Genomic DNA, 27,547 nt, shown 5'->3' with positions numbered 1-27,547 from the left:
CCAGGCGCTCCCCCACGTGTTGCTGAGCGTGGGAGGGAAGGGGAGAGCTGGACCCTGCCGGAGGGAGCGGGCAGAAAAGGGTCGCTGGGGGTCGGGTGAGTCCCCGATAAAGTCGGGGGCATCGCGAGGCGCAGAAGAAGGTCGGCGTCCGGCCCAGGAGCACATCCTCTTCAGCTAACGTGTCGTACCCACGGGCAGCTGCCAACTCGAGTGTTTTAGCTGCTTTTTACTCTACAGAAATGCTCAGATTAGATGTTCGGTTTTGTTTTCCACGGTGTGGGGTGGTATTCCGCGTGGTTATAATTTTTATTTTGCTTTTTCTTCCGTGGCTGTTTACGCATGGTTGCAAAAAGCTGTAACAGCGTCAGGCGTTCAGGTGCCTCTGGCCTGATGCTGCCTGCATGTGGTGCAGCTGGGAGGGAGACCTCCCGCCCTGCCAAGGGTCACCTCGGGGGGTTTCTTGGCCCCCTATGGTCCCCCGAGCGCGTTGTGGCTGCGTCTCCAAAGCCTCCTGCGCCAATTTCTACAGCCTTCCTTTATCTTCATGGACAATTCCATGTGCGTCCCCATATCCCCGGCTCCGTCGTTCCATCGACACCACCCCCCTGCGCCCCCGGGCTTTCTGCGGTGTGACTCCGGTTGATGGCGCGGGGGAGTGGAGATGGAGGGAAAGGCTTTTCCCCAGGGCCCAGCGCCACTCCTACGGGCTCAGCGAGCCACGCGTGGAAAAAAAAAAAAAAAAGAAAAGAAGGAGGTGGGGAAATAAAAATAAAAAAAAAAAAAAAGAAGGGGAGAAAAAAATTGGGAAGATTAGTTGGGAAAAGAGCTGTGGAGTTCAGGCCCTGTTTGCATTTTGGCTCGAAGTTTGGAGCAGATGAAACTTGTTATCTCACTGCCTCCTGTCCTCCTGGCACGTCTGCTGTCGCCCCCCTCTCGGGACAAGAGGGAGCCGCCGGCAGTGCGGAGACCGGGGTGGAGGGGGGGCTACGATCCGGACCGCGGGGGCATGACCCCAAGACGCCCACTCTACACGCAACCTAATTCTGCAGAGAGGGCACCTCTGCCTCGCTCCCCTTCGCCCTGGATTTTCCTTCCTTTACTGAACAGGAGTTAGCACCTTTTTTTTTTTGTAATTCATCCAGATAGGTGATTTTAATAGCTCTGTCAATCATGCTATAGGAGGAACATTTCATACAATTTTAGATGTAACGTACTTAAACCATAAATCGTTTAAACCTATTCTTAGTTTTGCATATTCAATTATTCTCTTGCATATAACCCGCACAGCAAAAAGCCCGAAGACTGTATTATTTTTTCTGTATCTAAGCCCAAATAGTGTGCCTAGCAAAGTTATTTTAACTTTGTTTGTATAGCTAAACGTAAAGTTTAACTCAAGTTAAACTGAACCGCCAAACCAGTAAACTACGAACAGCATAAAATTCTATCCTTATGGTGTTTGGTGTGTTGGGTTTTGGTAGGATTTTTTTTTGTCATTCACAGGAAGGATTGTATTTCTTTGAAAGGCGGGCTGAGAATATTCGAAGCTTATTTGAATATAGCCGAGATTGGGTCTGTTTAATCCCCTTGTGTTGAAAGTGCAGGTATTCCTATTATTCCAGGCACCACGCCATTGAGTCTCTAAATTGTGAGGGGAGGCGGGAAGACTCGTTAAAAGGAGCTCATTTAGAGCCGTGATATTTCAGTATTAAGGCTTTCCGTAGTATTTCTGTTGTTTGGATGCGCGCAGATGTTTATTTGCTTGTCTTTCTTAACCGTCCCAATCCACCTGTTCATCAGTCGTGTTCAGCGATTCAAGATCGTCTCGCCGTGATTTTTCTCTTCCGCATTGTTAGAAAATGTGATTTTCAATAGCTATGACCCTTAAAGAAAAGGCACGTAACAAGGTTGCATCAGATGTATATGCGTCTGCAAGTGCACACGTACACATACACACACATATGCACTTCTCTTCGGTCATGATGCTATCTATAGTGTGTGTAGATATGTATGAGTATGTATACACATGATGGATAAGGCATTTCAAGAAACGGTTCAACAGGTACTCATCTTATCTTGCATATTTAACGCTACGCCTATTAATATTTTAAATTACATATAGGACCGTGCTTGGCTGGAGGTAACCAGCGCTACAAAAGTGTTCTCACAGGTTCTTGCTGTCTGTGTGCGTTATTTGTATGCTGATTTCCAAAACGAGCCTGCTGACTTGCAGAATCTGCACACACCTCGTTTTAATGAAGACACAAATGGGAAAAAAAAAAAAAAAAAGGGGGGGGGGGCGGAATTTTATTACCTGATTTGAAATCAATAGACAGTTTCCATTAAAATTTTGCGTTCACTTTAAAGAATTAGTGATTTAAACAAAATTATCGAAAGGTCTACGAAGAATTATATATGGCAATTAGCGTGTCAGTATCATAGGTAAAGTGCAGTCTCTAACATGCACAGAAACTGCTCCTCATTGACCAACTAACATTGCCCCGCTCCTGGATTGATGAAGTTCTCGTTCGCCAGCGCTGAAAAATGGTTCAAAAACCCTGCAGCCTACTGCGACAGACAGTCGCTGCGCTGCGCTGGAAGTTAAAAGTTTTTTGTTTTTTTCTTTTGTCAAGCAGTTATGACCAATTTCAAAATTTATTTGCTACAGATATTTAAATGCAACGCTTAATGCTGTTATTACTATCAGACGAAGTTTACAGCAAACTTTTAATTCCAGCATATCGAAAGGTAGTGATCAAGAGCTAGGAGAAAAAAAAAAATAAATTACATTTCAAAGCGTTGGACGACATTCCTCACTGAACAGACACGTATCATTTTGCTCGACAGCTTTCGCCCCAGTCGCTGGAACTGGAGCCCCAGTTTGCGTGGGGTGGGAGTGTGTGATCCAGCCGCTCCCCGCTCGCCCCCCGGGAGGCTCGGCAGGAATGGGGCTGCTTCTCGGGCTTGGGGTTTAGAGGTCGCTTTTCTTTTCGGGCCTCTCAAACCGAAGCGCTTTCGCTTTTCATGGCGTTAATTAGAGGGAAAGCGGCGCGCTAGCCAGACCCTTCGCGTCCCCCCGGGGAGGTCGGTTCCCCCCGGGCCGGCGGGGACTCCCGGCCGAGCGGGGGGCAGGGGCGGGCAGTGCGGCCGCAGCGCCCGACCTCCCCCCGGGGGGAAAGTTATGGCCTTGGGCAAGGTCCGGACCGTCGTCCCGGCCATAAAATACACAGAATGACCGTTCACGGCTAGGAAGAGTAATTCAATAAGTCGCCTTCCCTCGCAATACGGAACGAGTTATTAAGATAAATCTACTTTCATCTCCCCTGATTTACACGGATTAGGAGACATCGACATTCACTGCAGAATTGCACGTTATTCTGTTTGCCGCTCCTGTTTTAAACTCCGTCCCCATATTCTAGGTTTACCTGCTGTATTTCCAGGTATACCATGATAAACACTACTATGTTCTTCCGTTAGGTTTTTTCTTTTAATTAAAAAAAAAAAACAGTTTACTTTTTCTGCTTTAAAATTTATTTAACTCAAAATTGAATGCATCCTTAGGTTTTCTTTTTAGCAGAAAGACTTTTTAGTAAACTATATACACAATCTGAATTCCCTCATAGCGCCTAAATAAAAATTATTTCACAATGCATTTACAAGAAAAGGTACAAAAGAAAACAAAATTCAAGAGAAAAACAAACAAAAAATATTCCGATACAATAAAGTTTTACAAAACCCAGAAAAAAAAACAAACCAAACCAACCAACCAAAACAAAACCCCAAGCCATTGAAGCCTCCAAAAGAAAAAAAAAAAGTTTTATAAATAAACAAAAAATAACAAAAAACACCCCCAAACAAAGAAAAAGCAAGAACATCTACAAAAACAAACAAACAAAACTCTTAAGTGTTTTGGATTTGCCTTAGTACATAAGTAATAAATGAGAACTGTTTCCCCATCAACTTCGAGTTAATTGGGCAATAAAACGCCTTCTCAAGAAGCGATCCGTGACTGAAATTGTAGCGGTTCCGCGCGGTATAAAAGTTGGCATCGCCTACAACTTTGTGTGGTTATTATTGATATTTTCTGTCTTTTCGCCGTCGTGTTATTTTCTTTTTTCTTTTATTTTTTCCCTTTCTCTTTCTCTCTCCTCCTTTGCAAATAAACGCTCTATGTCTCTTGGGACAATGATAAATACTGTACAAAAAGTCTCGATAAAACACGGAAGTTCAGTCTAAAACTAGTTTCATAAACTAGTCCTTCTAAAAAAAAAGGTAAGTAAAGCAATCGTTACCTTTTTTCTCTCTCGTTATTATTATTATTTATTATTATTATTACAAGAACATCAAAACATTTCTGTACAAAAAGGAAGAAAGAAAAAAAAAGAGAGAGGCGGGGGAGGGCGGGATGGAAGGGAAGCAAAAGGCAAAAATAAGACAGGGGGACGCGGGAGCGGCGCGGGGCCGGGGCGCGGGCGGGCGGCCGGGGCTGAGCGTGCGGTGGCGGCGGCGGGCGCGCAGTCCTGCGGGGCTGCCCGGGGCCGTAGCCAGAGTCGGTGGCGGAGCCTGTACCGGTGCCCGCGCCCGCCTCCACCGCTCCCGGCGCCTGTGCTGGCGGCCGGCGGGGGCTCAGATATGCGTCAAGGGGACGGTGCCGTTCACCCCCGTGCTGGCGCTCTGGTAGTGCTGGGGCAGGGAGTGGAGCCGGCTCTGGGCGGCAGCGGCCGCCGGATCCCCGCCTTCCCCGGCCGGTAAGTACATGCTGATCATCTCCCGCAGGTCCCCGGGGCACGGGGCCCGCGAGTGCGAGGTGACGGGGGGGCTCACGCTGGGCTCCGACTTCACCAGCGAACCCAGGGCGCCCAGCGCCCCCGAGGAGGCGGCCGCCGCCGCCGCCGCTGCCGCCGCCGCCGCCGCCGAGTTCTGGTGGGGCTGGGAGCCGTAGGGCAGGGCGCCGTAGCCCGAGGGCGAGGCGCTCATGTAGCCCTGTGAGTTGGAGATGGGGCTGTACTGCAGGGCGCCCATGTCGTAGCGGTGCATGGGCTGCGGGTTGTGCGGGTGGTGCGGGTGGTGGGGGTGCGGGTGGTGCGGGTGCCCCCCGCTGCCCGGGTGCTGGCTGTAGGCGAGCTGCGCCTCCTGCATCATCGCCGCCGCTGCTGCCGCCGCCGCCACCGAGCCCGGGTAGGCGCCGTTGGCCCAGCCGTTCATGTGCGCGTAGCCGCCGCTGGCCGTGCCGCCGGGGCTCTCCAGCCGCTGCCCGACACCACCAGGGCTGACGCCGACGCCCATGCCCACGCCGACGCCGGCCGGGCCTCCACCGGCCGAGCCGGCGCTCAGCAGCCCCCCGGCCAGCGAGTACTTGTCCTTCTTCAGCAGGGTCTTGGTCTTCCGCCGAGGCCGGTATTTATAATCCGGGTGCTCCTTCATGTGCAGCGCCCGCAGCCGCTTCGCCTCGTCGATGAACGGTCTCTTCTCGGCCTCCGACATGACTTTCCACTCGGCCCCCAGGCGCTTGCTGATCTCCGAGTTGTGCATTTTGGGGTTCTCCTGGGCCATCTTCCGCCTCTGGCCCCGCGACCACACCATGAAGGCGTTCATGGGTCTCTTGACCCGGTCCTGGTTCGCTTTGTTCCCCCCGCCGCCGCCGCCGCCGCCGCCGCCACCACCTCCCGCTCCGGTCTGCCCCGAGAGGTTCGTGGGGGCCTGGGCTCCGCCGGGGGAGTGCAAGTCCGTCTCCATCATCATGCTGTACATTCAAGTAGCTTTTTTATTTTCCACCGGCGCCAGGCGTGAAAAAAGAATCAAACATAGAGGAGCCCGGGAGGATGGGGAGCGAGCGAGGCAAAACCCGTTTGTATGAAGGTAGCGACCGTCGTGCAGAAGAAAAAAAAAAAAAAAAAAAAAAAGAAGCAGGAGGAGACGAAAACCGTGAGGAGAGCGATCGGCCACCCCGCCGGAGAAAAACTTTCTCCCTTTTGCAAATCACTTTCGGGGCTCGGCGGCGACGGGGATTCGAGCTGCTCAAACAGGTGCACGGCAAACTTGCTGCTTGACTTGGCGAGGAGGGAGGAGTGTGCGGAGCCGTCGGCGGTGTCCTCCGCTCTCCGGCGCTCCCCGGCAGAGGCGCGCACACCCCTCCGCTCCCGCTCTTATCCTTAACGGAGCTATTTTTTTTTTGTTCTTTGCTAACTTGGAGAGAGAGAGGGAGGGAGGGAGGGAGGGAGCGTGTGTGACTTGCATCCGCTGATCGCAGGTGAACGGAGCAGAAGAGAGAGGAGAACCCACCGCCACGCAAAAAGCAGGAAAAAAAAAAAAAAAGTATTTAAACGTTAACTAAAAAAAAAAAAAAAAGCGGGAGGAGGAGGATCGGGGGAGGGAGGGGGTGGGGGAAAGGAACCCAACCACAACAAGGGCCGGGCCCGGCAGCCGGGGCGCGGTGGCACGGTAATTTGCTGGCGGTGGTCTCCCTCCCGCGGCCCGGGCGGGACGGGACGGGACGGGACGGGGCCGGGTCGGGAGAGGAGGAGCCGCCGGGCGCGCGGTCGAGCGGCGGTTGCAGCCATGCGGGGCGCGCGCCGGGCCCGCCTTAAATCGCCTGGCGGCGGCCAATGGGGGCGCGCCGGCGGGGTGGCGATTTGCATGGCGCGCGCTGAGCAGTGACGTCCGGCGGGGCGCGCCGAGCCCCGCGGCTGGGAGGGGAAAAGGGGGGGGCGGGCGGCGGGGTCACGGCGAACCTCGCCCCACCTCGCCCCCGGCCCCGGCCCCGGACACCCCCTCCCTCCCCGCTGGGCAATCGCTGGAGGGAGGCCTTGCACCGCGGGATGCCCCGTCCCCACCGGGCCCGCCCGAAACTTAGACGGCCGTAGAGTGGTGTTCGGGGTGGGGGGGGCTGGGGCACCTCAGGGTGTTCGCCCGGGCCGGGCAGCCCTCGTCGCTACCGCACCTACGCCTTTTCCACAGGACTTCGCCCGTTCTGGAGCTTTCGCTGGACGAGCGGAGGCAGACGGGTCCCCCCAGCTTTAAAACTGCTCCCAGACCTAAACCCGGGCGCAAGGGGGTGTTGCATGCAGTCGTTACACACTTAGTCTTAGGGCAGTTAAAAGCATCTGAGACTAATAAAGGTACACAGAAACACTTTATACTTGTATAAAGTAAGCACAGGCGTATGGCTTTTCCCCCCTCTTCCCCTTATGCCATGGCTGTCCTGTGAGATAGATTACAGTTATTTTACAGAGAGGAGAATATGGTCCCTGCTGAAATTCACACTGTAATCTTTAACTTCCTGTAAGGAACGGACGGTGAGTCGCACAAACGTCCAAACACAACAAACCGCCACCCCCATCGTCTTTTGCCAGGTGGAGAAAGGGACACATGGCATCCCTGCTCCTCTCCCGGTTCGTGAGTGTTAATTTTCCCGACCCTAGTGGCCTTCCAAGGGGAAGAATCACGCCGTAGTTCCCCAGTTACTGATATCACCACCAGAAGTTTTCTGCAGGAGGAGCACTCATCGTGCACAAAGCACCAGACTCAGGAGCTGGGCTAGCATTAGACTTTTTTTTTTCCCCAAAGACTCGTAGCGAAACAGTGATCTCATCACAATAATCTGGGTTTGCCGAAGAGAATAAAGTGCCTCTCCTAATTTCTCACGGCTGAAGGCTCGGCCTGCTATCTGGGCACTTTGAGCTCAGTCGGAGTGTTGCTGTTCTCTCGGGTGGTGGGAATGCTTTTGGGGGGACTTCCAATTGGCCCTAACGATGCAAAGGTGGGGGAGGAAGGAAGTGGAAGCGGTGTGGTATTGGACCTGCACTGCTCTGGCTGATATTTTCCCGAGCTGATGAGTTGCCACATCTGCAGGGACAAAACAAGCAAGACCGGTGTGATTGCTAAATGATGTATTAAAAATATAATTGATTGGGGTAGGAAGGGGGGGGGGGGGGAGGGGAAGAGAAGGTTACTGCAGAAAGACACGTTTCCACTTGGATGGCAAGCGAAGATATTAGGAGTGAAAAACACGAAATAAATGAAACGGCTAGCACGTTATCCACCCAAAAACCTCGGTGGTATTTGTTTGCCTGAAATTTGATATAAAGGTACTCGAAGGCCTCCTGACAAATAAATGGGACGAATTGGTGCGGGGCAACCTTTTCCAAACCAGTCCCGTGCACCCTGCGAGCAGGCGGACTCCATGGGACACACGCTCACCCCTAGAAATCGGGGATACAGCCCCCACTTTCCTGCCTCTCACATGCAGGGAAACCGCGGCCGAGGCTGACCCTACTCTTCCCTTCCTCGATGCGAGGGGCAGCCTCTCACCCCCAACCCCCGGGGGCTGCCCCCCTGCCGGGCTTTCTCTCGGTGCGGGGCTTCCTCCTCCTCCCTTCCTCCTGCAAATAAATACCGAGCGCCCCTTCCTTTCCCTTCCCTAAAAGTAGCCAAACCGCCTTGAGGGTGGCTAAAGGCGGGCAGGGAGCCGGGGACAAGAAAATGCTGTTGACATGAGCCCCTTTGCCCCAGGCGCACCTCGATCCCCGACGGCGAGGGGTTGTATATCGACTGGGGAGGGGAGCTTAAAAGCCAACTTGGGAAACAGAGTGGGGTTTTTCTTCTGAGGTAAAAGTAGAGCAGATCCCAAGTGCCGGAACAGGAAGGAGGTCAGGCACTTTTGCGAGTGCCAGGAGTGCTCTGCGGGGGCTGGATTGGTGTAGGCAGGGAGCTGCGCCCAGAGATAAGAGGTCCTTGGACTTCTACCGAGGAAAGTGGAGTTGCAAACAGCCAGGAGTCTCGTGTGCAGGGAATACGGGAGGCCAGGGGGGTGGGGGTTCGTTGGTGAAGACTGCAGGGAGGTAAGGGGGAGCGCGGGGAGGAGATCCTGCACTAGAAGCGGGACCAGGGAGGGCTCAAGGTCCGGCAGCAGTCCTGGCCGCCTCCCGGGCCCACGGAGGGGGCAGGTACTCGCTTGGCCGGCTGGCAGGCCAGATGGAGTGACGAGTGCCTCCCCCGGCCACCGCTGTCTACCGCGTTCGGGCTGTGCTGAGGGACGCGCCCCGGCGGATCGCACTTATCCCGCTACCGCCGCCGCGGCGGGAGGGCGACCCCTCGGGGCGGGGGTGTCCCGTCGCAGTCCCGGCCGGCTCTGTGCCCGCCGTGCCCCCTCTGTGCTCGGCCCCAAAGGGGAGGAGGGGGCAGGGGGCCGAGCCGGGCACCCCGGAGCAGGCGGCGATCGCCGTCTGCTGGCTGCCGCCGTGCCTCCCTCGCCCCGGGGCCGGCGAGCGCCAGCCCTCACCGGGGAGATGCCATGGAGAGATGCTGGTTGATCCCTCGCCAGTCCCGTCTGAAACGCGATGGGGGGCGGAGGGGGCGATCGCTTGCAGCTCCTCTGGCCCTTTACTGCAAAACACGGTGGTCAGCGCGAAATGCAAAGCGCTCTCGGGAAGTCGTTACCTGGGCCAAAGCGAGCAACCAGGAGGGCAGGAAATGGGGAGGAAGTCCCTTCCTGCCTCGGTGACTTGACAGGGATCACGGTTTTGAACAAGAACTGCTACCCAGCCAGGATGGGATGGAGGAAAAACGGCGTCTGAATAAAGTCTCGCTTTCTTTTCCAGCATTAACAAGACTTCCGGGGGACCCTACAGCCCCAGTCCCAAATCAGATACAGGCGCTCTGTGTGTTTTGTTGTCTTTTCCCAGCTTGCTGGGTAAAAACGTTTAGAGAATCTCTGGAGCTTTCGAGTAGGGGCTCACCCTGTGAACGGTACTCACACATATAATTCAAATTTCACAGCTGACCTGCTCTGAAAACCTCAATCAGCTTCTAATTGAAGGGAAAACAAAATATTGCTTCCCTACAGCAGAGCTAACGATTTAATCATTATATCAGACATTATAGCTTTTAATTAGGCTAATGCTGATACTGTATGGAAAGAGATAATTCAACACAGTTCTTGATGAATTCTGTAATTGGGTTAACGGAGGAGCAGTTGGGGGAAGAGACGTCAATATTCAAGCTGCGTATATAGCCACCAGGTTTATGAATGAAAGGGAAACGGGGGGGAAAGAAAAGGGGGAGTGAGTAAAGGGCTAAAATTCCTTGTCCCCTTCGCCCCGGAGAGCGGTGCCAACCAACGGGCAGTGTGATAAGGGTAAGGGCTGTCCTGCCGCCGCCTCGGCGCGTCCCGCTCCCGGCCACTGCTCCCGACCAGCTCGGGCTGTCGCGACAACAGCACGACACGAACGGTGGCCCCGCTGCGGCTCCCCGGAGCGGTTTGGAGAGTCGGCCCGGCTCCCAGGCCGTTTTCCCTGTATGTCCCCCCACAGCCGACGGATCGCCCACGGCCGCGCTGGGAACACGCAGGGAAGGGAACATCCCGGGCCACCGGCGCTGATACCACTCGGCGGGGTGCCCCGGGGCAAAGACGGGAAGAGCACGGCGGGGAAACACCGAGGGTGGGTACGAGGCGGAGCCGAAAGGTTTCTAAAGTCCTAGTGAGAACAGGAAAGTGCCATCCGCACCCGGGGCCGGCGAGGCTGGTGCCGGGGCTCGGCTGTCGGGAGCCGCCCGCCCTGCGGGGAGCGGGCGCTGGGAAGGGGGCGCGACACGGAGCACAGATGTGTGCTCGGGAGAAGGCTGCTCTGCACAATATCAAAGCGGCCGGAGGGCATCCGACTACTCCGTGTAGGTACTTCCATTCATTTATTTATTGTGTCAGGTAAAAGGGCGGCTGGAGCCATTTTTCTGAAGGAATTCTGCATCAGCCCCGTTTCTCCAGTAACGAGAAATCGCCCCTTTCCGAAGAGTTTGTATATCCCAGCATTTTTGTTTTCCTTCCTTTCTTTCGATTTATTTACTGGCTTTGGGAATTGGCTTTATATTTTCGTTGAGCCTAAAAGCAGTAGTATCGATCTCCCGCACGTTTGATCTCTGCTGCAGCCGGCAGGCGCCTCAACGCGACAGCGGGTCCGGGCGGGCGGGTGGGCCGGCCGTGTCGGGGGTGTCACCTTCCAGCACCGAGGCCCACTCTGCAGGCGCGGTGAGGTACACCTCGGTGGGACGGTGGGACAGCGGGACAGTCAGCCCACACCTAAGAAAATATTTCCTCCCCCACTGCTCACCCTTGCAGTATGTACCAAGTGCCTCCACGCCTTGAAACGGGCCCGATCCTTCCTCCGGTGGCATTTACGGGATGGCGTCCTAACGCAGTTTTGCCAGAAGTATTTTCTAAAATGTTTGTTTATGTTACTTATTAGGTCGACTTCCAGCACAATATTGTTCTGAAAGAGGAAGATTCTGTATTGTGAACTATCCTTCTCTTATTTTGTCAGTAATTACAGTAAAATTAAACGGGTCATTGATAACATTCCAATGACACAACCCCCTGTAATTAACAGGCTGAATACACCTTTTTACATTACACAAAAGTTGTAATTTCCAAGTCTGTTCAGATTTTTTAAAATTATTATTACTAAAGCACACACCGAGAATATGCGCTAATCAGAAGGCAAAACATCTCGCGGAAGATGAGGGTTTGCACTGTGTTACTTTCTAGGATTTTGGTTTTCCATGCAAAGGAATGACCAGAGCTTTTACTTTTTAAAAGATGTGTTTATCGAGAGCCCCTGTACACATAAACATCTACCCAGCAACTTACATTCTACTATAAGGAAAATATTTTGAAAGTACAGTTTTATAAAGCTAATCTTTTAATGGAAAAAACAGAAATGCGAAGATAGAGTGCTCATGGGGCTGGTATGACACGGGAGTTATTACGAAGTTAATATTTAAAACTGAGCTGCTGAAACGTCAGTCACGAAAAAATAACTTCACAAACCGAAGTGAGGTATCCCAATTACAGCAGGGCAGTCTGGCTGTTTATGTCTGTGGCGCATCGCATGGAGAATTAGGTTTTAGAACATAATAAAGGAAATATTTCTGGTTTGCATCCTCGTCAGTTATCCCCAAATTGCGAAGGCATAATTCAGGGCAAGTCAGAATGAATTTGTGCAAAAAATAAACGAGGAAAGAAAGAAATGAAATCATATAGAAGCTTCTTTCTTGCAGGCCATCCTGTTATTGCAAATTAGATTAGCTACACAGGCTTCAATATAAACATGACATGAGGTTCACAGGAGAGCGAAAGTATCATCCACTCCAATCTCTCCTTTCATCGAAACATCCCACACAAATTACATCTTCTCCTTTAATACACTTTTCAATGAGATTAAAATATCACTTTGACACGATTTCAAACCTTTCGGTTGCATCCAGCGCTTACTTCAGAAAACAGCAGACAGGGGGAAAACTAGAAACATCTAAATAATGTCAGACCGCTAGTCTGGAAACTAAAGGTACCCAGGAGACATACACGACCCTCTTGCTCCATCCAGTGCAACACTCTGGTCATGGGAAGGAGAATAAGGAACCCTAGTGAGGCGACGAGAAAAACCCGGTTTCATTCCCACCAACTGCAGATAACGGCGATTTGGCCGGAGCCGAGTTTCAGTGATTATTTGCCTTTGGGAAAAGGGGTGATTTTCACAGACCTGTTTCTCACCAGGTCGCTGATTGATACTTCACATTACCTTTACAAGGGTTCCCTGGTAGTCACCGCAAGGTGGGATAATAACACGGCTACTGACACCTCTAGCAAATAAATATTTTAGAGCGCTATCACGGGCAAACCTGAAAAAAGTGCTGGGCGCCCCGGCTGTTCATAGACTGTCCTATTTAGGGAATAACAGCACTTGTAACTTTTCTAGGGCTACCTTTTACTTGCACCCCCAGCCCGCCCCGGCGTGCAGCCGGTGCAGGGCGACAGCCCCGACCCCGCCCCGATCCCTCCTCCCCGCGCGGGTGTCTCCCTGCCCCCTCGCCCTCCCACCAGCCACAAGAGACCCTTTTCCCGAGGGAAAACTTTTGTCACGGGGGGCTGCGCAGCCGGCAGGCCCAGGGCGGGCAGAGGGTCCCGCAGCCCCTGGAGCCCTCAGCGGCCTCTCTGGCCCTCCGAGGGGCCGGGCCCCGGAGCAGCTGGGGCTGAGACGGGGCGCGTCGAGATGCCTGGGCAGCCTGACTTGATGGGAACGCAAACAAGAAGAGGTAGTTTGGCATTTTACTCGTCTGCTCGATACTGTATATTTGGGGACAGTTTGCATCCTCCCGCTCCCCCATCCATCCATCTACATACAACCCCCCCCCTTTAACAAAGAAGCTTTCAAACCACAACCTTTTATGGCAGCCTGCGGGAATCAATGCGATAAAACGGGTTTTTAATGGGTTAATTGACTGGAGCCGCTATCATGTTTAAACACCTGTTTCTGAAAAGAGATTCAGCCAAAACCCGTCCCCTCCCTGATCAATAGATGCACAGCCTTGCCTGTTGATCGACCCCAAACACCACCGTCAAATAAGAAAGGAAAAATCAATTTCACCTTTTAAGCATCCCGGTACTTTATGGCAATAGGGGGAAACTGTACAGCCACCTTGGAGATGGGGAGGGAGGGTAAGACGCCGGGTCGGACCGCTCCAGGTAGCCCTACATCCCAGGAGTTTCTTTTCGCCGGGACTTCACTTCGAGAGGCTGGGCACAGCCTCCACGTCGAAAGGTCCCGGCAGCTGTCACCTTCACAGGGAACCGGATCCGGGGATTCCCCGTTCCCCGGGAAGATGGAGCCGTGCTCAGCCCGGCCGCATTAGCAATTCTAAGAACCCATGTGAATGCTCGCTCCGAGGGGCAGAGATTAAGCAGGCATTAGTTGTAATAGCTGAGGGCTGCTCTGACTATTGATTTCTCCTTTTTGGCAGTATTAACAGCCAAGCCCGTCGGTCAGTCACAGCGAAGCTGATTCTTTGCCCAAAACACCTTTCACTAAATGGCACCCGCGCACCGACATGTTAATTTTTGAACGTGTAACCGGAGCGAGTGCTGGGAGCTCGGGAGGCAGCGCCGGTCACCGAGGCCCCGGCCCCCTCCCCGTCCAAGCCCGCCCGCAGCCCCCGGCCCCAGCCGCCGCTTCCCTCCCGTGCCTGAAAACCCAGTGCAGCATCTTCCCCGGAAAGGCGGAGGAGGGCAGCCCAAAACACTGTCGTGTGTGTGTGTCCCCCCCCGCCCCAAACCGTGTCACAGCCGATAACCCAGTGATTGCAAACGGTTCTTCCCTCCTCGCAGCAAAAGTAACTCGGAAGCCCTCCCCTCGCCGGCTTCCCCTCCTCCCTTCCCAAGACAGGGTGAAAACCCCCTCAAAAGTTAGAGGCACACTTACAGTTGCTCTTCCAGCTCCAGCCTCCTCCCAACATAACAGCTCAAGGGGCAGCCTTATTATTATTATTTTTTTTTGTGTTGTTTTCTTTCTTTTTTTTTTTTTTTTTCCCCTCTCCTCTAGCCTAGCTCACACCTTCCTCCGACCGTGCCCGGGAAGGCGCAGGGCAGCGCGACCCGGCCGAGGGCGGCGGGGCCAGCGAGCACTCCTCCTCGCCCCTCGCCCAGCCGCAGCTCCCAGGCGGCTGTGCCCGAGCCACGAGTGCCCGGCGACACACGCACACTCACCATCCGCGCTCTCTCCCTCTCTCTCCCTCTCTCTCTCTCTCTCTCTCTCTCTCTTCCCCCCCCTCACATACACACACGCACACACACACACACCCTGCACGGGAGAGAGGCAGAGAGAGAGAGAGAGAGAGAAGAAAATGAAATTTATTATTGATAGAAAAGACTCTAAAGACAATTTCAAGTTATTGTTTCGCTCTGGAGAGAAAAGAAAAAAAAAGAAAAAAAAAAAGAGGAGAGGGGCTTTTCTCCCCACCCCAACATAATGAAACGCCTTTTGTGTGGCACCGAACAATACCAAACAAGTATTCTAATAAATAGCCACTTTTTTGTTCCGTCGCGGCAGTGAATAGAATTGAGCAGTTGGTTTGAGAGCAGCTGGAGCGCCGCGCCGAGCGGGGAGGTGGAGCTCGGAGCCTTCCTCCTCTTTCTCTTCCCCTTTCCCTCTCTCACACGCACTTTCTCCTCTAACCCTGCCTTTCTCCCTCCCCGTTCCTGCTGGGCCACTCTCCCTTGCCCCTTTCTCCGGGGGAGACGCCTCAGGGAAGGGAAGAGTGTGTTTCCCTCCCCAACAAGTGCTGCTTTCCGCACCTGTGCGGGGCAGTGATCACCGCGGGGCTCCCCCCGCCTCCGCCCGTCCGTCACCGCGTCCACCCCGGCCGCCCTGGGACCCCGCTGCATTGCCCCCCGCCGTTCCCTGCCGCTCCCCGGCAGCTCGGGACCGCGGAGGCTCCGAGCCCGGCCAGACCCTCCTTTGTTGACAATAAACTTGGAATTCCCAGGGAGGCTCAGACCCCCTCTTCTTCACCCTCTCGCTCCCCGCTCTTTCCCTGCCTTCCATCGCTTTACCCGGGATAGAGCCGGGCTTTATCAGCCTCCCCCTTCGCCTGAGATCGCTGCGGAGGGTCCGCACCTTCTCCGCCCTGTGCCACTCACTGCGATAACCTCCCCTTTCCTAGACAGATCCGCTAGTTTTCTTCCTGCATTTCCCCCCTCCCCTTAATACTCTTTTCCAGTCCCTTTCTATCAACATGACAACTGCTCTAGGAAAGACAGTCGATAGAGGTTATTAAAATGGACACAAATCAGCTAAAGATTTCCAGGTAAACCTGAGAGTAACCCGTTTTCTGTTCCGCTCTGGCTGTGTGAGGGTGTGTGCCTGTCCGTGTGTGCCGGGAAGAGGGAGGTGTGGGGCAAGGAGGGAGGAGGGGGACAGAAGGAGGTGTTGTTGCCCGCTGCCGGGGTCGGCGGGAGAGGCCAGGAGGATCGGGGCTGCCTTTACCCTGCCGGGAGACCGGGGCCAGAGCACTTGGAACGAACACTGGGGACAGTCGCCTTCCTGTCGCCGGAGTGCCTTCTTCTTTTATTGGGGGGTGGACCTAGACCTCGTTCAAAAAATAAATTAACAAGTACTCGCCCCCTCCCCCCATACACCTCAGATCTCTTGACAACTAGAGCCCTGCTTGTCTTGCAAAGGCTGCGGAAAGAACCCAAGGTTCAAACAAACCCCAACAATTGCTGCAAAGACTTCTTGGCATGCAGAAGTTAACCTTCCCAGCTATTTTGCGTTGCTCAGTCGCATACAATCATTAGACATCTTAAATAAAAAGCTGTTGGCTTTTAAGCTTAAAACATCGTTGCCTTTTACAGACTCGTATTCGCGCTTGGAGGGGGAACAGGGCAACGGACGGGCGTGTATTAACGACCTGAATTAAACGTTCCATCCGCATCAGTGGGGCTAGAAATGGGACCGACCTCGGCCAAGGCTCAGCGCTCGCCCTCCCTCAGCCCTGTCCCTTGCACGTACTTCCAGACCTGCCCTGGGTTGGCGAATATCTAGAGGGAACCCCGGAGGTGGGGGTAGGAAGGGGCACCCCCACAGGGGAGCAAGGATGCCTTCGGTGTCCTTTTCCCGGAGTCCCTCCGTTTCCCTGGGGGGTCTCTGCCCTGTGCCCGGGTGCGCTTCTCTGCCTGCGCGGAAACATTTTAGCTCCCTCCCCCCCTTTCTTTTTTTTCCCTCCCCTCTCTTTTAAGTGGATTTTTGCTCTCACTTCAATAACACGCCGGCTCTAATTAGCTGCAATATTAAGAAACGCTGCTAAATGACAGTTTTATCGGGTTTGTGCAGATAGGAGGAACGCGGGGACCCAGCGAAATACCCATCCAATGCGTTCGGCTCTGGATCCCCGCCAGCAACCACCACTCGCTCTTTTTATATGGAAAAATGGCAACATTCTGGAAAGCAGCTTTAAAACTTTGACTTATATTTTACATGCTAAATAACGGGGAGAATGGCGACAGCGTTACAGAAAGCTTCAAACCCTGCAAATATTTGAATGGGGCTTTTTTGTAAAGTAGAGCAGCTGTCAGTCAGCTGGCTTTGACAGCCTGCCACAATTTTGTCATTTAATAGTGGGTGTTAGGCTAAGTGCAAAACACTCTGGCAAACAGATGTCAAACCTACATCTCGTATAAATGGGGGTTGTAAAATTGAATTTTAACCCACATATAGGGTTTTAAAACGCGGTGCCAGTGTGTAAACTGTGTACAAAATAGAGATACTGACAATCTCCCGTGTGGGCTTGTTTTTTAAAGTAGGCTTATTTAGAAATCTAACCTCCAAATTATGCTAAATCTTCCTACATTTCAAACAGTAGAATATGAGAACAGTGCTTGGGAAAGTCGAAATTAAGGACAAATACGATGGCTCATTGAAACGCGCTGATTGCCGTATATACTGAAAAAACGGGGCTCTTCATTTCCTCAGCTCGCTGTCGCTCTTCCAAATTTGAAGTGCTGGAAGGAAGGAAGGGCGGAAGGAAAGGAGGAAGAAAATGAGGAAGGAAGGCAAAAAAGGGCTTGTCAGGGTTCAGGTTTGCAGCGGTGGTTTCCTACAGCGGGAGCCGAGGGTTTTGATTTAGGAGAAGGCGGCGGGGGAAAGCAAGCCCACAAACGCAGCGAGCAGGCAGCTGCACAACAAGAGCCTCCGGAGGGTGAGGGAAGGACCGTGCAAGGAGGTGGCCAGAACTGCTGCAAAGGGTGGCAGGCACCCGCCTAGGACCCCTCAAAAGAGATTAGGAGCGCTAGCAGGGAAAAATATTAGTCACGGTTAATTTATTCCGAAGTTACTAATCCGAAATACGAGCCGCTTTTCTTTTCGAACTCACATTTCCAAAAGACATCTCTTCACCGAGATGTGATTTGCCTCTGTGCTTCGAGGGACCCCCCTGACAAATTTCCTTTGAACATTTAAAGAAAGTAATAGATATTTATACTAAAAATTGTTCGTTGCCTCAGCTAGCTAGAACGAAGCAAGAAGAGAAAATATGATAATTCATCGCACGAATGATATTAGATGGATGATATCAAATTCCCTAGAATAAGTCGGCACCCACCTTACCGTTTTGGAAGCTAAACGTGTAGCTTCCAAAGCAGATCGACACGAGGGGATTAAATGAAACATTTAATTGAAAATATTTTTTCGTATTAATAATTAACTATAGTTTAAGCACACGCTCAGCTGATTTCCTTGTCGACTACTCAGCCGCAATATTTGTATGGTCCTAGCTAATGTTAAATGAGTAGAGGAATGCACACGGAATGATTATTGATCATATGCCGTTACTGCTGTCTGCTATCTTGAAGTCCCATTTGATCTGAACCCTCCCTCCCGCTACCCCCCAAATCTTTGCTGTTTGATTACAGTGTTTTCCTCCTTGCAGGTTTTTGTTTGTTATTTTGCAGGGGTTTTCAACCCTTCCATATGCAGAACGACACAGAATGCCTGGGACGCTAGCTCACCCTGCCTCAGGTGTTCAGAAAACACGGGGGAGCCGGGAATGTCGCAAACCCCCCCTCGCCGGGCGCGGCTGGGAGGTTCCCTCCGCTCCGCGGGCGGGGGGCGGTGGGCAGCACCCCCGAGCTCCGGGAGAGGGGCTCAGAGCAGCTCCCAGACCTCGCCAGGGCTTCTGGGTCAGCACAGCAGACACGCTGCTTTCGGGACAGACCTAAAAGCTGCTGCTTCTTACTGATCAGAAACCGCTTTTTTTTTTTTTTTTTAAAGTGAAAAAAAAAAAGAAGCCCAGCGGTGCCGACAGTGCTCCAGACTGAGGTTACTGTGGACTCTTTGGGTCACAAGCACCAGCCCCGAGGTAAGCTTTTTTCCCTGCCTTGACAACGCCAACTACAGCCAAGCATCGGGTAAAAATCGTCGAAGAATAGATCAGGTTTTATTCTGGAACAACTGGCTCCGAGTTCTTGTCAGTCAATTGTAGCTGCAACTTCGGTGTGCAGCAGGTTGTTAAAATACACAGGCTGGCTCTGCGGCCGGTGCCTGGCTCTGGAGAGGAGCCGGGGACAGTCTATTCAATAACCTAACAGAGAAAACTGCCCGTAGCTATTATCCAGGCCATTTGCCTGCAAAGAAACGCTATGGTAAAACCGCAACCCTTATTTCCAGACAAGAAACTGATCAATAAATCTGGGAAAAATATTTATTGATAGCCTTGATAGATAGTAAAAAAAACTCCTTTTGCCACCTAAAAATGGACATGGTGTTACCTCTAATGAGACTGTCTTCTTTACCAGTATACTTGTATTTTACTGCTTTCCAACACAGAAACAGCTGTCCCTTTTTCAGCATGCTGCCACGAAACAGTTCTGAACCTCAGAAGTAAAATATTATTGATATAGATAAACAGTTTATCTCCAATATAGCAGTTTATTAAGTCTCGAAACTAGGTCTAGTGACAACCTGACTATCCTAAAATTGGTCTGAAATAGAGATCTGCACCCTCTCTAGTTGCAGTGTCATCAGAAATGCAGGCATTCAACTTGTATTTATTCCCATACTTCAAATGTTAACATAAGTATGTTTTCAGGGTGAAAATATTATAGCACAAATCCGGAAGTCAGAGCTGGAAAATTGCTCTAAAATAACATGGGAAATGGAAATAAAGATGACTACAATTTGACTGTTTAAGGATAACATGAGGCTTGTGCTGCAGATAGGAAACACAAAGATTGCTAAAATTGTGTCTTCTGTGGGCTTGGTTCCTGTGACTGCAGTGAAGTTATACCTGATCTATGCTGGAGGGAAATCAGGGAAGCTATAAGGCCTGTAACAAGCTATAAAAATCAACAGGTGAAATCTAATTGCATTGCTGCACAGAATTCAGTATTTACACTCTTTGTGCTGATTCTCTGGTTTCATTTTAGAGCACCAGATGACAACTGATTTTTTTAAAAAAAATTTTCTTCTTTTCAGGTTTTAGAGCTGCCTCTCTCTTGAATATGGTCTGACGTTTGAACCATTCAAGTGCAGAATATGCATTCCAAGATTAAGGTGCAAATCAGTTTTTCAAATGGCTTGTGAGTAGAAAGTATGGGATGGGAATCAGTCATCTTGCTGCAACATGATCCAGTCATTGGAGGAAATCATTAAACTTGAAAGTAATGTTGTAAAATGGAGCATGGCTTAGCATCAGGCCTTGTGGTTTATCAGAGAGACTGAGGAAAACTATCAGTCCTCATTGACGAATGAAGCATTTAGATGCTCAGTCATCACTGTCCTGAGCCCACTAGAACATGTTACAGCTTTAAAAAGTCAAGTTTGTTTCTGGGAATCCAAGCACATGTTCCAAAAGGTCTAACTTTTGCTGCTCATATTTTATATACATTTTACACTATATATTTATATATCCTGGGGGAGGTGATAACACATTGTCCATTTGATGCCCTAGCTATAAATGCAAATAGAGAGTATATATTTTGTTCTATTAGGTCTATATACGTTCCAGTGCTGGAGAAGACCATACTGAGGCACAACTTGCTGAGACAGTGACTGCTACGAAGCTATTCGAGCCTTTCAGCTCCTCTTCCAGTGAAGATGATTCACTTTTGCTGGGCTTCTCCATCATAATTACTAGGACTGCTTTTGATTGATCCAGTGGGTTAAATTGCTTTTCTGTTCCATTAGGTCCAGCTGTGCTGTCGATTTGTTCCCCAAAGCTTCACCCAAGTGTTCTGATGTTCTGATTGTCCCCACCACAGAAATCCTGGGCTTTTGGTTGGGATGGATGTCTCGTACCCTTTGTGCGAAAACCTGGAGGAAAGACAGAGGACGGTTTGCTCCAGAGCCCTCTCCTTATAGGCAATATGGACATGAAACAATTTGATCTGTGAGCCATGGACTCATTCCCTGCTGCAGACCACAAAAGCAGTTCACACCATGCAATCAACTGAATGCTGACCAAGGTTAAGAAACAGCCTAAGATCCTTGGGTAAGCCCTTTAGACTTCAATATTTGTAGGGATCCAGGATGTTTAGACATAAAATTCTCACTGAAACGAACAGAAGCTCTGCAGCTAAATCTTGGATTTAAGTTTCCTTGAGCTGAAGATTTGAGATAACTGATTTAATCTCCCCAAGCCTCCACTGAACCATGTGTACACTGGCTACCATAATACACAGGAACATCACAGAGTAATTATGACCATAAACTTGCTGATACATTTGAAGAGATATAAAAAGGTAGCAAATGTGCTAAGGATTATTACTCTTTAGCACCGTGACACTCACTCGGATGGCAGAGTAGGAAATAATGTTCAGAATATCTGAGGAATGTTGCCTTGTTTGAAATTATCTCTGCTACTAATGGGATGACTGTCTAGTGGAGTTGTGGATGCTGGGAATTCACATACTGATTTTATAGAGAGATAAAAGAGTGGAGTTTATATGGAATAAACCCCTTTTGAATAAAACAATCTGCATAAATGCTTTAAGAAAGCCTATAATTATGATAAAAATGTTGCTCAGAGTTAAAATTATGAAGCAATCAAAATTTATAAACAGTCTCTCATCGACTTTTAATCATACTTTCTCATATACAAACTGTAGAAAACATATAGTAGCAATATATAACAATACACATTTTATTTTCAGTAATTTAGGGTGCCATCCCATGCTCTTCAATCAGACAAAGCTCAGCTCGTCAAGCTCTGCAGGACTACTCTCAAATGTCAAAAAACATATAAAGGCCACACTTGGCTGATGCTTTATCCTGCTAGCAGCTGAATACCTCTGGAGAGGTTCTGTGCTCTGTCTGGACTAGATCCAAAGCTTTCTGTGCTCCTGTTCCCACAAAGAGTCTCTGGATCATGGCTTCTGCTCCTACTGCCTCCTCTGGAGATGCTCATGGAGTGTAACACAGGAACTGACCCACACCTACCCTGAAATTCCCTTGTAGACATTGCTCTTCATTTGTGATTCATTAAAGAGAATGCTTAAATTATATGCATAATGTAGGACTTGGATGGCAAGAGATGTTCAAAGGAAGGAATATTTGTAATGGGAACCTTAGCAATTTGAATGGTAACCTACCATGTCTATAAGCTCCATTGTTTCCTTCGAGCTGAACTAGTTGAACACATTCAGGACACATCCTGATAGCAACCTGCCTCTTTCAGCAAGTAGTAAAATTCACTGGTATTATTATCCCATGAAAAATGTTATCACAGATAGGGCCAATTAATTAAATGTTTGCTTCTCTAATTTTTTTTTTTTTAATGCAGTATAACTAGATTATTTTCTGAAACAGAGTAGCATGCAGAGTTTTCCACCTGAATTCCTTATGAAAATGAGATCTTCTATGGAATTAACTGGCACAGCACTTACTGGTAGGCTAACTGTTCGACTCTCCTTAATTATCAGAGTAAACAGCCTTTTCTGCTAAAACACTGATTCAGATACTGCTTTCAGTTAGACATATTAATAAGGAATAACTGTACTGAGTTTCACACAGTTTACATCTTTTTAATGGAGTGTGAAATAATGTCCAAAAATACAGTCTTTCAATGCTCTCAAGAGGAGAGACTCTTGCACAACTTCCTATTGATTCCAACTTCCTCCAGGTCCTTGGAGCTCACCCACCTTTCCCTGACCAAAAGCCCAAAACGGAAGTCCCCAAGATGGTTGGTGCAAGGAGGAGGACTGGAGAAGGCTCTGTCTGCAGCCTGTGGAGCAGACTCTAGGAGATGCTCATCCTTTTAGTTTGTGGAACAACACATGGCCCTTGTGGGTGTTTCAAGGAAATAGCGTTGTATTTTATGTCAATGTGCATGCTGGAAGGGGAAACATGTTTTGGGCTTGAGATAGTGACACCTCAGCCTGATCCACTGCTAGATGATTTAGAAGGCAGTTTTTTACCTGGCAGAGAAGCACCGTGCACGTGGTTTGATGTGCATTCTCTGACAGCATTTGGCTGTCAAGTAATGGTATTCCTGGATGTGCTCGTCATGCTCCTCCCCATGGCCAAACCCTAGCATGGTGGGACTTCCCTTTTCAGCCAAAACCAGCCAAACAAACCAACCACCTTCATGATTTGGGACTTCGTGATTTTGTGAGAGGCAGATTTTATTTTCATCTTTTTATAGCTCAGTTTTCTGAGTCTTTGTTCTTTTATGGGTTTGCCTACAAAGGGATGGTTACAAGTTATTTCTGTGATGAATATGACACTCCATTTAAAGGACTTATTTGCTATGAAATCTCTATATTTAAGTCTCTAATCACTGAATACAAATGTAAAGCCTCATTTCGTATCTATACATTGGCCTAAAAATGTGGTTCTGTTTCTCACAACAGCTGGGATAGATTACTGTCATGAGTGCTCTGTGTAGGATGGAGGATAAAAATATGATAACAATACCTAAACAAACGTAAAGCACAAAACCAAACATTCTGTATACTTAGATTGAAATTATATTAAAAACTGGGAGCACGAACTACCAAGCTAGGCTTCTTTCTGTTTTCCAAACTGCAACGTTTGTTTAAAAAAAACCCCTAAAGCATAATTGCAAATTCAAATTTCCTTCCCATTCTTACATTGACATTTGTGTTTTTCTCTTAACATCTCCCACATGTTAATGCAGCAGCTTCCTAGCCCTCTTGTTATATATCACATTCAATGTAACAGTTTAGCAAATTCTCCAATTGTGTTGGTGTTCGCTTTCACAGACATGGAGAGCAATTTGATGTGTCCTTTTAATGAGTCATTTTCATGCAAGGAGGAAAACAGTGGTTGGGGAAGTTATTAAAGCTTTCTGCTCATTGATTTTAAGACTCTCTACTGAATCTATGTTGCTTAAAACCCAGCTTGTTTTGTTAGAAGGGTTATTCAAACCACCTTTTCTTCTAAATCCTAAGTTTGAAGAACTCCAGCTTCCTTTTACTCCTTTGCAGGTGCTGCAAATTTGTCACTGAACTGACTCTGCCACAGAGCTGTGCAGTGAAATCCAAGATTTCTTTAAAAAAGTTTTTAATACTTCGGTTGCTAATGATAACTGTCCAAATGTGAAAAGGATGCCAACCCATCTATAAATGGTAAGGCAGATATTAATACAAGTTTAGCAGGGGCAGGAATTCTCTTCTTTTTTTAGCAGGCATTGACTCTAAACTATAATGGTGACAATAAATATATATTTTTGTAAGATGTGCTCCTGTTGATCATTTCAGCAATGGGTCTAATGAATATATGAACCTACTTATCTTGGTTGAATGCTAAGCTGGACACAGGGTAGTAAGCCTGAGAGAAAACCAATTGCAATGGACAGTTTCTTCAGAGGAACAAGGAGCTCAGGACCCAACAAAATGGCTGTAAGAAGTGCATATCTGCCAAATCTCCTACACCGGCCACTGAAGTCACCCCAGTAATCACCAAAACCCTACCTATGGTCACATGTGGTTTTGCACTAGGATTCTTTTGGGGTTTCACTTATCTGACAAGGCTCCAAGTGATGGCACATACTGAGATTTCAAGCAGTAATAAAGTGTTGCCCGACATTTTGGCCACAATGGGCCACATCAGGTGTATCATGCTGTTGGACACAGGTGTACTTTCCTAGCCCTTTTCTCTGGAGAGACAGTCCAGATATGGCCTATGGCTCCATGATGGAGGTAGGCTGAGGTACACACCATCCCATCCCTGTGTTCGGCTTTCCATCAGATACACTGGTGAAGAGCTGTGGCACACGTCAGTGGGTTTCCTGATCTAAACTATCTAAATTCATGGCTGTTGGGCGTGCTGCTGAGCAGCAAGGGATATAGTCACACTCACACAAGGTGGTGGGAGAACATTCAACAAAAAAACATGAGGAAAGGTGGGCCCCGTACCATGTTGCAGGTATGTGTAGCACACAAACATTCTCGCATCCACACAGCATTTGGCAGGGGGTGTGTGCAGGGTGTGTGTGCAAGAGATGCGCTTTTGGTCACATTGTTGGGGCAGGGGGTTGTGCTGTGGACCTTGGGAAAGAAGGTTACTGGACACAAACTGCCAGAAAAATTAATCCAGTCTACAGTTCCCTCCCTGAGGCAAGCTGGGGAGTGGGTCACAGGGAAGAGGCTAGAGCAGGAGTGTCAAACTCATTTTCACCGAGAGCCACATCAGCCTCGTGGTTGCCTTCAAAGGGCTGAATGTAATTTTAGGACTGTATACATGTAGAAGTAGTTACATATATACAGTCCTAAAATTACGTTCAGCCCTTTGAAGGCAACCACGAGGCTGATGTGCCCCCTGGTGAAAATGAGTTTGACACCCCTAGGCTAGAGGTGTGAATGAACTTTTTTCTGGACTTAATCTTGCCTGCTGGACACCTGCTAAGCACATTGGTACCACTCATTCCTATAACTCAGTCTTGCAAAAGCAAATTTTGTTGGAATAACGGTCTGTTGGAAAGCAGAACCTATAGGACTGATGTGAGTCCATTTAAAAGCAAAAATTTAGCTCAAATATATATATTTTTTTAAACTAAAGAAGAGTTTTCTAAAAGCACTGATGGCCCACAATTTAGTGGAAATGTAGGTGAAACTGGTAGCTGAAGCTACTGGTGAACACATTTTATAGACTGCAGGCCTAAGAATATTTTTAACAAAATACATAAAAAAAATTACAATTACTTATTAAAAACCCAAATTCAATTAAAAAGTTTTAAGTTTCTTTTTGGACAAAATTACATTGGGCAAAATCGCATTATCTGTATATTACAATGACACAGGCCACTGTGAAATCTTAAGAAGTCTTACCACATAGTGACACCACCGCAGTACATGCTGAACTAGCTAAAATAGGCATGAATTGACTAAACAAACTAATTTGATATTGGCTGTTTTCCACATTTTAATTAGCAAGAGCAGACGGCTGTTGTGTAATCCTGTTTAATGTCTGTGCTTGATACCTCCCGAATAGCTCAGCGACTAAGTTCATTGCTTGGTGTGGCTAAATGCATTAGCTGAAAGAACATCACTAGCACGGAGATTCACTTTCTGACACAGATGTAATAAAAGTGTGTGCCCTTCTGCTGCCTTAACAGAGAAAAAGCTCTATTAACTTACAGACTGTTGGTTGCACAGATGCCCCAAGGTATTTTGTGCAAATGCATCTTGATGTCTCATGAGTTTTCCCTCCCCAGCAGAGCTTCATTGTAAACAGAGATCACAGTGCTCCCGTTAGAAAATCACCACTCTCCACAACACCCAGCCTAATCGTGCCATTGATCACACTAAATCAGAGATTTGGGAATTCTCTGAAGGGCTGTTTGTGGCTAAGCCTTTCAGTGCAGTGGGCTGTGTTGGCTGGGTGTCCCCCAGAGGTGGATTTAGGAGAAAAGAAGGGAGGGCAGATGCTGCTCCTGCATCCTACCCATCCATAGTGACAAGTCCCCAGGTGCTGTAGGGCTGTGGTACCTTCCCCTGCTTCCTGTCACCAGTGCTGCAGTTTGCCACAAAGCAACCAGCTCTCGAGTTCTATTAATTACAGTGGCTAATGAGCTCCTCACATACCTGCATGCAACATGAAAAACACAAATTAAACTCTCGTCAGTTAAGACTTGAGAGTCATAAACAGTGAGAGTTCTACCCTGCACAGAACCTTTTTTTCTGTGTACAAGCTACAGAGTTGGCATCTCACTCCTGCTTCCTTATTTGAATCTTAATGTTTGAATAGTATTTTGTCCTGTGTCCACGGAAAAAGGGCAGTGCCTTAAGTGTGCTTTACTACATTAGGATATATATTTTAAGATGTTTAACTGTTTCTTCATATGAGAAAAGCAATTTGCCAGTTGCACAGCAGGGACATGAGCATAATTGTCAGTGAACTTCTGTACATATACTTGGACAAATAAAAATTTACATAAACGTAACTTTTAAATGTTTTGAATTGTAGAAATGAACATAATGAAAAAAAATTCTGAAGTGATTACATAAGATTTTGAGAATGTTACTATTTCAGCTCAGTTGCTCTCTCTAAGAAAACGCACACCCCACAAAAACCTAATTATGCTATATTTTAATCTCTCCTGGGATATATTTTATTACAAAAGTCTAGAACACCTATTGTGTACCTTTCTGCACATTTTAATAATATCTTTTTAATGGAAGGATACATATTTCTGTTCAATGTAGCATTTTATTGGATGACAGAATGTATGGATTTCAGTGAGATGTGTACATATGTTTTTAAAAGAAAATGGCTGTGGATAGCTGGTGGCAGGTTCATCTGGTGGCAGAGAGAAATACAATTTGAACCAGACAAATGTTTGAGGACAGATCTGAGATAGACATCAGAAAAAAAATCTCCCAAATTCTAAAGTGAATTTTATGGTCCTGATTTGTAAGTCTTTTCTTCTGCAGAGCTCCTGTTGGATGCAAGAAAGAGTTCAATGGGAGAAAACAACTGTATGAGAGGATGACGTGGAGTATATTAGATTACACCTAGAATTAAGTTAAAGTTCCCTTGAGGTGGACCTTGAGAAGATGGTGAAAACCAGTACTAGATATAGTAGTAACAAATTTATAAAGATTCCCCTTACTCCATCTGTGTCCAGCAAATACCAGAAAAATATACAAATGCATGCGAGGATATTAGATTCATTATGGGGATTACTGTACTTGTTAATGATTTAATTATATTTATTTAGAATAAAGACACTCAGATAAATTATAAGGCTCTTTTCATTGTACTTCTCT

General features: G+C 48.7%; 1 protein-coding gene and 3 long non-coding RNA genes across 5 annotated transcripts in view; 1 reads left to right on the top strand and 3 right to left on the bottom strand.

Moving 5' to 3' along the window:
- The window catches only part of LOC110364607 (uncharacterized), a 32,828-nt gene extending 17,903 nt beyond the window's left edge, over positions 1-14,925 (bottom strand). Inside the window, exon 1 of the long non-coding RNA XR_002423499.2 lies at positions 14,247-14,925. This is a non-coding gene — a long non-coding RNA (uncharacterized LOC110364607). The remainder of the gene's footprint in view (positions 1-14,246) is intronic.
- Positions 3,506-6,584, bottom strand: SOX1 (SRY-box transcription factor 1). The gene has a single exon (XM_065058772.1). It carries the CDS (start codon positions 5,746-5,748, stop codon positions 4,624-4,626), a length of 1,125 nt encoding a protein of 374 aa, XP_064914844.1. The 5' UTR covers positions 5,749-6,584; the 3' UTR covers positions 3,506-4,623.
- Positions 14,926-18,590: 3,665 nt separating the features above from the next.
- LOC110364606 (uncharacterized) lies at positions 18,591-24,012 on the top strand. 2 transcript variants are annotated; one of them, XR_002423498.2, is made up of 4 exons: positions 18,593-18,678; positions 19,794-19,871; positions 20,309-20,808; positions 21,470-24,012. It is a non-coding gene; the product is annotated as an uncharacterized LOC110364606 (long non-coding RNA). The 2 variants fall into 2 exon arrangements; XR_010471673.1 differs by having other exon boundaries at positions 18,591-18,678; positions 20,309-24,012.
- Positions 19,007-27,547, bottom strand: part of LOC135579157 (uncharacterized) — a 54,381-nt gene continuing 45,840 nt past the window's right edge. Inside the window, exon 2 of the long non-coding RNA XR_010471682.1 lies at positions 19,007-20,630. This is a non-coding gene — a long non-coding RNA (uncharacterized LOC135579157). The remainder of the gene's footprint in view (positions 20,631-27,547) is intronic.

Source organism: Columba livia, chromosome 1 (genome assembly GCF_036013475.1).
Source record: "Columba livia isolate bColLiv1 breed racing homer chromosome 1, bColLiv1.pat.W.v2, whole genome shotgun sequence".
Taxonomy (NCBI): domain Eukaryota; kingdom Metazoa; phylum Chordata; class Aves; order Columbiformes; family Columbidae; genus Columba; species Columba livia.
This window is presented reverse-complemented; position numbering and strand designations above follow the sequence as displayed.